The following is a 13383-nucleotide window of genomic DNA, read 5'->3' as shown; positions in this document are numbered from 1 at the left end:
TTAGAAACTTTTATGCAAGAAGGATGTTCAAAGGAATGTACTTTGAATGTGAGACTTCACATCTATGGAATTGTCTTGTAACAATCTCCAATAGAGCATTTTGTAATTTCATTGGCCGAGTTTTGGTGACTTTTGTGCCGTGACATTACGAAAGGACCGTTGCATAAAGTGTAAGAATCTAACATATTCTAGTAGTGGCGAGAATTTTGTAATCTTACACTAATTGATAAGGATTAGGAATTGTGAAATGAGTTTTGTTGAAAATGTTCTCAATAGATCTATTTAACAAGGTAAAGACCATAGGTAAACATAGTGTGCATGCTTGGTGCATGGGACAACTGTGGTTATAATTCAAGTAATAAGTTGATTACCCGAAACAACAAATAATGAGTAATCAATATGGTGATTAAATAAAAGTATTTTATTTATACTCAAAGGTTTGAGGCCATATAGTATTAGTATTATTCTTGTGTTTCACTTTGCATGTTTTGACTTCCCGAATAATAAGATTATTCAAACCCTCCACAGTCGCTCATACTTTGGAAGTAGGTATGAAAGAAGACTGTCATGAATCTGATTGTAGATTGTCTAAAGTGTTTTAGACATAGTAAAAGTTTGTTGCAGGGTTCATGAGTGCTCCTATAAGATTAGAGTATTGGATTAAACCCACTCTCACTTGGATCGCTTCATGGATTTTATCACGAGTGATTGGTGAGACGATAATATCTTATATTCTTGAAACCGAGATGTGTGAGTTGTATCTTGCGAGTCGGTTGCACATTGATAATATATAAACGCACCAGTAACTTGGTGTTATAAAACATATTGTTATGTGTAATTCGGTGAGTGAGTACAAGCGAGCATTGAGTCGAAGTTTATCCGTTCCTTTTACCCAATGTAGGATAAAAGCGATATCTGTGGGCCCCTCGATGATTTAGTGATGACAAACATAAAGTGCTCGGCCGGGCCAGGACTGATTTGATTTGTTCAATTAGTCAGTCGTCATAAATCGGAAATCGGGAAACAACACATAGACTGAGAGAATGATTTCAATCCATGTCTCACGTCTATATGATATTTAGAATGGAGGAATATATGATCCCTTATCTAGAGGACGCATATCTGATAAGATCAGAGTTGACAGCGGCTTTTGAAAGCTACGATTGCTGATCAGGATCTGAAGTCATAAGCATAATAGTTATTAGACTTATCTAAGTGGGAGACTGTTGGATTAATGTCTAAGCTCATAACTATTTTGGTATGTACTTGACCCGATTGCGAGCATGGTCCTTTTGGGTTGCCTTCACCAAAACAACTTGATAGGATGATTTATGGAAAAAGAGAATAATTATGATTTATTAATATATTATATGAATAATATATTAAGAGAGAAATCATATTATTTAATTAATAATAGTCAAGAATTAATCAGAATTAATTTTGTGGCTAAAAGACATTAATTAAATAAAGGGGACTAGAACTGTCAATTGTGTGATAGTTGGATATTGGGCTAATGGACTCCATAGAGGATGGAGTGGACGAAATCTATGGGGAAACCCATTAGAATTCGTCCAAGGCCTCTAAATGAGGAGTCCATGGGCTGCTTAGGGCCTAAGCAGTCAAATTAGGGTTTCCTAGTTCAAAACCCTAATAGCCTCACATATTTAAAGACCCCTAGGGCACCAAAAACGGGGTTAAGCTTTCCTTAGGGTTCTTGGACGTTTTTTGGTGCCTCCTTCTCTTCTCCTAAGTCATCCTCTTGCTCTTGGTGTTTGTGAGCCATTAGAGGTGTGACACTTGTGACACTAAGCTTTCAGACGCCAATTACAAGAAGGAATAGATTGTTATTACTACATAACAATCAAAGGTAAGATCTAAACCCTATTCTTATGTTAATGTCGATTATCACATGCTAGATTTAGGGTTTATGGCTTTGGATGATTATTGCATGTTCATTAGACAAACTAGATCCAAAGCTTTAGGGATTGCATGTACACCATAGGAATGTTGTAGTGCTCAAAACCCATCAATTATAAATGTCCATAGTCGTTCATAGTTGTGGGAGCATCTATGAGGTAATATTAATATGAGTGGATTGGTTGATTCTCGTGGAGATGAGAATAGGAGTAGTTGCTACCAACTTCGTAGGTACTTGATTAAGAGAATAAGTATTGGATCTGACCCGCATCAAAATCACTTTATGGATTGTAGTCATGAGTGATGTTTTGATTAAGGTTGTATCTTTGTATTCTTAGACTTGAGATACATGTTTGGGACACGAAGTATAGGAATTGTTGTGCTTTGACATGGTTTAATGGTGTTACGTAAAAGGAATTCATAAGGGCCATCGTTGGGTGTGACATGAACTACATTGATGGGCGTATGTAGTCAAGATGAGATTTGTTCCTCTTATTAATTGAGAGCAGGGGCGGAACACGAGCACCGAAACCGGAGGCGCCGAAATTAAAAAAAAAAAAGTTTAAAATAAACCGTCAATAATGGAATGCTTTTCCATGCTATTATACAATACAAACATTATTTAAAAATTAACAAACTAAAATAATAAAATAACATAACGAACTTATATATTAAAGTAACAACTAAACTTAAAAATAATACAAATTAATATAACTAATCGCGGTTATGCCTAGATATATTTTATACTAGGCGTAACCTCGCGCGTTGCGCAAGAATGCATTTAAGTGGTTAAAATGATTATGGGAAAAAATAGAAATATGTTGAAATTTACGTTTTTAATCATGTTTTGGGCATTAACCGAATTATCAAATAACATAAAAATCCATCAACTCATATTTTGTGTAACATCCAAAATTCTGGTATGTCCTGAAACCCTAAGAAATGATAAGTTTGCATAATTGGTCCCGTAAGTACGTTGGGCGTACTTAAGTGTACGCTTAGCGTACCGCATAAAAATGGTCGCGGGGAATTCAGGGTACGCCGGGCGTACCTTGAGTTACGCGGGGCGTACGCGCCAGGGACGCAAACCCTAATTTTTCCAGACTTGAGGCCTATTTAAACAACTTTAAGTCCCTTGGACTAAACCCTAGAGAGCCTCCACAGCCCTAGAACGTCCATATACTCCTGGAAACCTTGTGAGATCATTCTTAGGCCTTAAAGAGTGCATTTGTGGCCTTTTTGTGTGTATTTCAAGAAGAAGGGGTGGTCAAGCAAGCTTGGATCAAGAGGGTGCTTCAAGATCCTGCACCAAAAGCATCTTGCAAAGCTTCTGGAGGTAAAAAGCTTGCATCTTTCCTTTCTAATCTTTAGATCTAGCTAGGGTTTTGGTGGTTTGTCCCTTTTATGAACTTTGGACCTCTTTTGTTGAGTTAAGCCTTCCCTTTTGATATGAAAGTCAGATCTGAGGTCCCCTGGTCATTTAGAAGTATAAAAATGGAAGCTTGATGAGAGTTGTGACCTCATTCTTGGGTAAAAGACCTTGAAAAGGTCTTAATGGGGTGGTTGGGAGTGTATGAGACATGCAAGGGCATAAAGTTGCCAACTTTATGCCTTGAGACATATTTTCAATCTTAGATCTAGCTTTTGGACGTGAGAGATTCAAGCATTAAGCACTTAATGGGAAAAGTGATTAATACGATTGTACGCTGGGCGTAACTGTCTGTACGCAGCGCGTGGTCACTAGACCCTCAGTACGTTGCGCGTACCAGGGAGGTACGCTGGGCGTACGCAGCTCATATGGGCCCTAATCTGTTTTGGGTCTTTGGGCCTCATTTGGCTGATGAGCTTGTTTGGACTCTGTAAGATTGAGGCCTTTTCATCTGTTTGGGCCAAGGACTTATTGGTTGGGCCTTATTGGGCCAAGGGGCCCATTAAGGATATTGGACTTGGATTTTGGGGTCCAATTTGCAAGAAAGGGGTAATTGGGCCTTGGGGGTAGAGTTTGAAGATTGGGCCTTTCCTTGGGTAATTTAAGGTCTTATCATTGATTATATATTATTGTTATTATTCAGCTTGGTAGGTTGCGGATTATTGGGAGGGCAGTAATTGTATTCATTGGACGGAGGTGAGTCTTCTCACCATACCTATGGGTCTACGGCACCAAGGCCGGCCCATTATGTGATCATGTTATGTGTGTGTTATTCATTTATGAATTGATATGTTGTGTGATATTATGTTGGTATGGAAGACCCCGGGGGGAGCCCGTGGCATTGGATATAAGACCATGTGGGGTAGCCCATGGCAGTCCTAGGTAAAGACCATGTGGGGTAGCCCATGACATTGGATGTAAGACCATGTGGGGTAGCCCATGGCGGTCCTAGGTAAAGACCATGTGGGGTAGCCCATGGCACTCTTGTTGAATCGTATTGCATAGTTTCTGTGGCATGTTTATAGCTTATTTTTAGCTATCAGGATATATGTATGCGAATGTGTGTGGTATGCTCTGGGAAACTCACTAAGCATTTCGCTTACAGGTTGTTGATTTGTTTCAGGTACTTCTGAGCCTAAGGGCAAGGGCAATGCGTGATGACGTGGCGTGCACTCTATCTCTCTTTTGATGTGTTTGGGACCCTCTGATGTTTTAAAAAGGAAAACAATGAAGTAATGAATGTTGATTTGAAAATAAATGTTTTGGGATTTTATGGTTTAGGGGACTGGCTTTGGTTTTAAAAGGAAAAAAATATAATGAAAATTTTCTTTGTAAAATTGGGTCGTTACATTTTGATACTATCTAATATAGTCTATACCTTATAAACTTTACATTTACTTTTATAATATCCAATATATATTAAAAGTTTTTGTATAACATTAATATAATCTACTTTTCTTATGTCCGATAATATTTTTTGGATAAAATAAGAAATAAGTTATTTTGAATGAGCTATTAGTAAACAATATTGAACTAATAAACTTTGTATTACACTATTTATATTACACCAAAACATCCAAGGTTTCATATATGAACTTTCAAATATTAAACAATGAAATTAAGAATGAAGTCATACAAAATATATCATTATACATAAATGTCATCAAGAGTTTTAAAATAAGTCGATTAGTAAATATGATATTTAATTTTAATTACATATTTTGCAAGGCGTACGTTTGACTTTATGTTGGTGCGCCGAGAATTCTCTTCCTTAATTTGTACCTAAAAAATTAAGGTGAATAGGAATATAAAATAGATATTACTAAGCATTAATATAAATAATTAAAAAGGGTATGTGGATCTCCTACCACCGGTTAAAGACAACATACATCTCTAGTGGTATCGATTCATATGTGAAATTGAAGTAGTCATTCTATGTACACCTTGTTTTCTAATTACATAAACAAATATGAGTAACCAAACACAAAAATGTTATCTTTATGTAGGAAAAATATTTTAGTTAACTAACAAATTAAATAATATAAGTTTAAGAGTTAGGAGTTTCAAAACATTAATATTTTTATTAATCAATCAATTAAGTAACACATGTTGAAATTTTTACAATCATTATTAAAAAACATTTGAAATATTAGATTTTAAATGAATTTTGGTTGAAGTGTTTTGGCCTCTATTATCATATATATATATATATATATATATATATATATATATATATATATATATATATATATATATATATATAGAGAGAGAGAGAGAGAGAGAGATATGGAAAGTATAACATATGTATGAGTTTTAATTAATTATCTTTTTGAAACGGTGCAATTACAAAACAAAGAAAACATATTTAAAATATTTAATTAAATATTTTCGACATCACCTTATATAAAAACGAAGAAAATATAAAAACGATTAAACCACAATATATTAACGATTAAACCACAATATTTTCGACATCATCTTATATTTAATTAACATATGATCAATATATTAACGATTAAACCACAATATACAACGACTGTATTACAATAATCCAAAAACGAAGAAAATATAAAAACGAATTAGTATAACAAACTTACAAATTAAAAGCTCTAATATAATAGCATATCTCCAAAAGTGGTCATAAGACCTCAACCCAACACAAAAACCTCTAAGTTTGTTTTCTTTTTGAAATTTGTATATGATTTGTATGCATGTCTTCCAAAAGATTGGTCTTTTTATAGTAAACTTTTCAGTAAATGTTAATTAAACATAATATAAGTTATAAAACTTTTGAGTGTTCAATCATAATTAAGAAAAACTTTTGAGTTGCATTACTTAAAAAAGGGGGTTTCAAATGAATGTGGTTTGAGGAAGTTAAAAAAAGGGGTTTCAAATGCATGAGATTCAAGAAAAAATGCTAGCTTTATAAGTATGTATGATTCTAATATTCAAACCATATTCATGAATTTCTCGTTACCAATAACATGCCTTAAGTTTAGCTACCTATAGGAAAGTAGGAAAATAATTGTTTATTCAATAAAGTAAAAGCTCTTTTGCAGCTTTTAGACTTTGCTCTGTTTCGTATCTTTGAGATAGATATTGAGTGTTTATTCACAAACACTTTCTTATTTATAATCAGTAACCGGTAAGAGAAAGACATAGAAAATAAGAGGGATACGAAATACCTAATACATACACCTTCTTTGTTACTCCGGCGAAGAGGAGACCAAAAACGAAAACGGCAGCCTGCAGAAGGCACATCAGAGGTGACAGGCGGCATTCTGGTGACCAGCAGAGAGAGAGTCTACGGAGGCGGCGAGCAGTCCGACGACGAGAGGGAAAGAGTGAGAGAGAGCACTGAAATGGCGAGCCATCCGGCAACCGGTGGGGAGGCTAATAGTGGAGAGAGCGTTATTCTTCCAGTTGATTTGAGATGTTTTTTTTTTCTGATGGGGTTTGCTTCTTCAGGTCAGCGTTGAGAGCTCTTTTTTCCGGTGGCCGGAATGAATTTTTGGGATTTACCAACAGTTAAACTCAAGGATTGACTAACAAGGTTGTAAATAATATTAGATTGTTGGTTTTTTTATATAGTTTTAAGAATAATTTCTTGATTGATTTAGTTTAGAAACAAGGTTATATTTGATTTTATGCAGTGATTTTCGGAATTTCTGTTAATTTTTATCTGATTCTGATCTCTTAGTTTTTTTTAACGACATCTAATCTCTTAGTTGATAAGAGCTTAAAACAAGGGGGTCTAATCAGTGAACTTGGTGATATATCATAATTAAAACATATATATACATGTATAAGAAACCCCAAAATCAGGGGGGGGGGAAGGCATGACCCCTCCTGGCCCCTAAGAGCCTCCACCACTGATTGAGAGTAAGACATCTAAGGCCTTATTAAAAGTTGAACACTGAATGAGATTGATGACGATCCATATCTCATGTTCGACATGATGTTTGATACAAAGGAATAATTGATACCACACCTTTAGTAACAATTGTAGCTTAGAGCTCCCGAAGTTGGTTGTTGATGAGATGACACCCTTTATATGTTGTTAGGGGCAGTAGCCCGTTGCTAGACGTCAGCTACTGTCTATGTCATTTTGTAATGAATCTTGTGCAAGTGGAAGATTGTTGAATCTATATGCCCAAGAATCATTATTGAGTGACATTGATAATAATATATGATCCTTTAGGGTCACACCTTTATCAAATTGTCACATTTTGTATATTTATTATTAATATGATTATTAATAAATAATCTCAATTTTTGTAATTTAATTAGGGAATAACTATTGTTTTGTGAAAATAATAATTATAAGAGAGTATAACTAGTTATTATTTCATATGATATGAATTAATAAGTCATGCACAACCTTTTGGACTAGTTGGATTCTTTTCTCTTTTACCTAAAGACAAAGTTTATATTTTATAAACTTTGAGTTTATAAAAATTAAAGAATTCTTCCTCTTTTGAGAAGTATGTCCGAAATCATAAAGAAGACATGGAGGTTGCTTGTCAACCTCCATGCTTTGTCTCCCCATGCTTCTAAAGGCTAAAAATACTTTAGAGTATTTTAATGTAAAGCCCTTACCTTGCATGACATATAAAAGGAGACTCTTTGCATGAAAAACCAGCTAATTTTTTGGTCTCTTTTCTTCTACTCTTTCTCTCCAAAACCATGGGTTTTATGGCTCAAGAACACTCTCCCTTTTGAAGCTTGTTGTTGGTGTTTAAAGCCTTACTTTGTGTATTCATTTAGTGCTTAATTGCTCAAGCACTTAAGGCTTAAAGAACAAAGTATTACAAAGAACTAGCATTCCAAGTGTCTTACTCTTGATGGTAGATACACATAGAGAAATCATTTTATTTGATTTTTGCTATCTTTATCAACACCCCAAAACCAAGTGGGTTCAAAGATTCCAAAGGTTGTCAGTCTAAAAACTCTTTACTTGTTTTTATTTCATTATAACCTCTATAAATGGATCCTTGATGGCTTGGTTTTGTTATAAACTAAAAGTAAACTTGTTATTTTTAACGCTTCCGTTGACCGGTTTTTATGAAAAACTAACATATATTTTGTATCAAAACCCATCACAAAAATGGAGATTAGGGTTTTTGGAAGGTGAAGGGAGGTGATGGAGGCTAAGGGTGAGCAAATCCTAGCCCTCACTTCCCTTAAATATGGGATAACCCCCAAAATTAGGGTTTTGGCTTGCAAGGTTATCACATCGTGACAACCCAGATGGGATGTGCGTTCATCGGGCACGGTCACGACGTGACACACAAGTGCTTACGTCGTGACCAATGCTAAATCCTTAAAAGTTAACTGGTAACTTCAACAAAAGTACTTACCTAAAAAAATGGGTGTTACAAATAAATCATGCACTATTATCAACAAGAGTCTGTTGCTTAACAACAAGGTGATCCATGTTATTTTCCATTGTCGAGCATACCGAACCACTTAATCTCGAAGCCCGCAAGACATGCATACACTTTTAGAAAACGACAATAGAATGATATGAAAATTTTATGGTTTTATGTTCTACATAAAGAGGTTTGATGATAGTGGTAGGTGGGTTATTAGATGTATCACTAAAAAATCTGAAAACTCACATAAAACATTTATTTATTTAAAATACGGGTATTCTGTAGTCAAAGTGTCTGAATTCGTAGTCAAAATGTCTGAATTCGTGATCAAATATGTCAATCTATGATAATGATGATATTTAGAGAATTTAAAATTTGAATTTTTTTTCCTACTTTGTGGCTACACAAACATGACTTCTCGACCTTTAAATTTGGAGTGTGATATGTTCATGGATAGTCATTGTTACATAAAACACTATGGAAAAGATTCACCTAAAACTAATTCGTATGAAAGAGTTATGAAGGCTCAAAGTTATGAATTTTTTCATATTTTTTGAGTCTACTTTAGACCTAAAAAAATATGATTTCCTAATTTCAAATAAGAAGTAATGTCTATGGATAAGTCCTTTTACAAAAAACACAATGAAAAAATCAACATAAACAATTTTTATATGAAAAAATTATGAATGTTCAAATTAAAAAAAAAAAAAAAAAAAAAAAAAACTAAATTTTCACAACGTGGCCTAGGAAAATCCATGTAAATTTTTGCGGATGATACAGATTTACGCATATGACTTACCAAAATTATATGACTATTTTAAACATTTTCTATTTTTGGCTATTTTAAGAACTACTTAAAAAAACTATCAATAATCATTTTCTCAAAAAATAGTTTCCAGTAATATCCACTCCCATATTAATCATTTTAGATTTTAGATTTTAGATGAATAACTTTTAAAAGTAGGGTATTGGTCAAAAGTCAAAACAACACCATTATAGTATTGTACGGTTGTCACCAGCCCAAAACAAGATGGTTGGGCCTCGAACGTAACGGAAGAAGATTACAGATTACTGCACATACAGTCCAACCACTTCCACCTGTTATAATCTCGTCTTCTTCCTCCCCTCTTCTTTCAACTTCATCTTCACAACCCCACTTTGAATTCGATCACAACTGCAACTCCCAGAGCCTCACCGGCTTACATGGCTGCCTGTAAGTCTCCCTCTTTATGCTATGGCGTTCACGTTTCAACCCTAATTCGATTGTGCATTTTCACACAAAGTCATGTGTTGGCACTTTGAGTTATTTTCTAGGGTTCTATGTTCATAATTGGATTGATTATAAGGCGTGCATTCTGATGTAGCTCGAGATTTTGATCGTGCATTTGAATTTTTGTCACCAGGTAGCTTTGGGGCTTCAAGTTTGAGAATTTACAAGGGTCCTGCTATTATCGAATCAACTAATTCACAAAAGAATTCGCATGTTGTAAGGCTCTTAAATTCGCGTAAGTTTGATGGTTTAGTGTTATCACAACGTTCAACCAATGCATCCAATCGGTGCCTATGTTTGCCTACCAAGAACGCCCAATGTAAGAAATTTCGCTTGTATCGTTTCTTCATATATAATTGGTCTAAAGTTATAAATTCCCTAGGGTTTAGTTGATTTAAATCATAAAAACTGATATTTCACCAAATTGTACATTAATAAGATCGATCTTTGACATTCATGATCCACATAGCTTCTCAAAACATGCACACTTTAGAATACCATAATAGATAGTCAATTATATACAATAAGATAAGTTCATAGTTAGAATTCTGTTTCAAACTCAAAAATTCAAAATCCATATTCAAAAATCATAAAATGTTACAGCTGATACGGACTTAGAAGCTTGTTCAAAGGTGGAAAAATCATCCGAATCAACAAGTCAACTCACTCCAAATGCTTCACATGTAAGTGATTCATTAATACATATATGCAACCTTTTAACATGTACACAATTCATTCATCCATTTATCTTTTATACAATATTTACAGGTGGAGTCTCTTCTAACACAAATCTGTGATACAACCTCAATTGCTGAGTTTGAACTGAAAGTAAGTAGTAACAAATTTTGTAACAATAAACAACCCTTTTTTATCTATGTATTAGCATGAAATTCTTATATTCTTTTTGTTGTTGATGACTATTATCAGCTTGGTGGATTCCGGTTATATGTACTGAGGGACTTGACCGGAAAAAGTTTGATTCCTCCACCACCACCTCCGGTCACCGCTCCGGTCAATGGTGTAACTGTGGAGTCAACTGAACAAAATGGGTCAGCATCATCATCATCATCATCATCAACCTCTCTAGCCATTACTAAAGCTGCACCTAGTTCTGGTGGGATTCAGAGTTTTCTTGATACAGCTGCAGATGATGGATTGGTTATAATTCAGTCTCCCAGGGTGAGTAAAACAATATATATTTTTATAATTTATAACGGGTAAGTCTTTTTTTTTTTTTATAAAATATGAAACTTGATTTAAAAAAAAAACAGGTTGGGTACTTCAAAAGATCACGCACCATTAAGGGGAAGCGAGCACCTCCATCATGCAAAGAGGTAATATACTTTTGTGTTTTTCTTCACCCATAAAATAATCATATTTTATTTGAGAAGTTTTAAAGTTTTAAGTATTATTTGTTTTATTTAATAATATTTGCATCATTATTTTAACAGAAGCAAATTGTAAAGGAGGGGCAAGTTATTTGTTATGTTGAGCAGCTTGGTGGAGAGCTTCCCATTGAGGTTTATATATTTTCTTTCTCAATTTATTATCTCCGCTTTATAATATTTATTGGCAATTATTTCTTTTTTGGAATGAATGGTTTGACCATGAAAAAAATGACCATTTTACCCTTCTGTTTAGAAGTGACATTGAATATTAGTAATTGATTGTCTATTTGATAACCTTTAGAAAGTTATAAAAAGTCGGGGAAAGCCCTGACTTTCTCTATTAAGTCAGAAAAAAAAAACACCTGACTCTGTTTTTTTATTTTTTATTTTATTTTTATTTTTATTTTTTTCAGTCTGATGTTGGTGGAGAAGTTATTAAGATACTTCGTGATGATGGTGGTATGTATCATTTATTATTATTAAATACAACTAATAATAATCATTGTATATTTTTATTTTATAAATATATTATTGTTTATGAACAGAACCCGTGGGATATGGTGATGCTTTGATTGCAATCCTTCCTTCATTTCCTGGAATCAAGAAGCTTCAGTAGGTGTGGTGTGGTGCATTGCGTTCTCCATGTCACTCTGTTTTTTCTTCATTTGTTGAGATAGGATGATTGAAGTACTCATACGTGCATATAATTAAATCCATCAAAAAACAAGAGAATCTTTGAACTATTCATTTTTAGGAAGAAATTTTTTTTTAAATATATATTTATGGCCTGTATGACTGAGCTCACATCTAATAAAGGTGTAAATTGAGACCTTTTTTGGAGTTTCATTTTCAAATTTCAAGATTTTGCATAGTCTCACAGTCAACATGAGAAGGTAAATGGTAAATGACTGTCCTATAGCTACCAAACATGTCACCACCTTTGAGGGATGAAACGTGCAAGTTTTAAGCAAACGAGGGACTGTCCGAGTTAATTTTGTAAAATAGGGACTAAACACGCTTTCTGACATATACACGAGGGACGTTTGATGTAATTTACCATATATATATATATATATATATATATATATATATATATATATATATATATATATATTGTTGCGAAAAACAATATAGTAAAAACCTGAAATGTTTTTTTAGTAAAGTGAATAAAAAAAATGACATTTTTATGTAAAAAATAAAATAAGAACAAAATGGATATAAATCTTTCCAATTATTTTAAATGATGGGATTGATGGTAATTTGTGTTATTTGATGATAATTGATATGAAATTTAATTATTCAAAAATAATAAGTTAGCAAAAGCAAAATATGTATGTGAGGTGATATTTCCATTTAATAAATTAAATTTTTTTTTGAACCGACAATTTTATTATTGAAGCACCCTAGCAAGATACTAAGGGCCAGAAGTACAAATGTTAAACATCAAACAGAGAAGAGAGAGCATATAGTATTATGTACAAATCAGTGGTGATACACACCACTTATCACAATCCATTTTATCACCTATTTGACTCCTGTACTTTCTCTAAGTAAATATTGTGGCTTTGATAGAATCCACGATATTCGCCGGTTTCGATGACTAGCCTCTAAAAATCCAATCATTCCTGGCCTTCCACAAACACCAAAGAGTTCCGTAAATAATAGAGGTTAGGACCTCTTTCTTTTTCGGACAATGTCCCCAGTTTCTAGCGAAGGCTAGCACCTCATTAACCTCTGAGAATAAACGGGGGGGGGGGGGGGGGGATTCCACACCAATGAAGCACCATTCTAATAATGTAACATCCCGAGATTTTGCAGGTATTTCCGAACCCTCTTCTATCATTACCTTGTCATTTTCAGTCCTTGGGGTTGGAAGTGTAGAGCCAAGATAAGTTTAAGGGCCAAAGTTGCAACCTTGGGCCAAAAAGGAGTACGCTGCGTGTACATAAGAGTACTAAGGTCCGCCTTAGTACGCTGGGCGTAAACTTGTGTACGCTGGGCGTA

The 13383-nt window shown here is 34.1% G+C and overlaps 1 protein-coding gene across 1 annotated transcript; it reads left to right on the top strand.

Annotated features, from left to right (window-relative positions):
- The first annotated feature begins 9744 nt into the window (after positions 1 to 9744).
- LOC145112360 (uncharacterized) lies at positions 9745 to 12210 on the top strand. The gene is made up of 9 exons (XM_079048533.1): positions 9745 to 9934; positions 10125 to 10310; positions 10595 to 10674; positions 10760 to 10819; positions 10919 to 11170; positions 11263 to 11325; positions 11443 to 11511; positions 11793 to 11838; positions 11925 to 12210. The coding sequence occupies exons 1-9, from the start codon at positions 9925 to 9927 to the stop codon at positions 11993 to 11995; spliced, it is 837 nt and encodes a 278-aa protein (XP_078904659.1). The 5' UTR covers positions 9745 to 9924; the 3' UTR covers positions 11996 to 12210.
- Positions 12211 to 13383: the final 1173 nt, after the last annotated feature.

Source organism: Lactuca virosa, chromosome 5 (genome assembly GCF_052849685.1).
Source record: "Lactuca virosa cultivar CGN04683 chromosome 5, Lactuca_virosa_CGN04683_v6, whole genome shotgun sequence".
Classification (NCBI taxonomy): Eukaryota; Viridiplantae; Streptophyta; class Magnoliopsida; order Asterales; family Asteraceae; genus Lactuca; species Lactuca virosa.
The sequence above is the reverse complement of the archived record's forward strand: the minus strand, read 5'-3'. Positions and strand labels throughout refer to the sequence as shown.

Bases quoted from the DNA above. Each gene is read 5' to 3' on its own strand.
- LOC145112360 (XM_079048533.1), top strand. The intron at 10,675-10,759 runs GTAAGTGATTCA...CAATATTTACAG, and splicing joins TCACTCCAAATGCTTCACAT to GTGGAGTCTCTTCTAACACA. The intron at 11,512-11,792 runs GTTTATATATTT...TATTTTTTTCAG, and splicing joins GTGGAGAGCTTCCCATTGAG to TCTGATGTTGGTGGAGAAGT.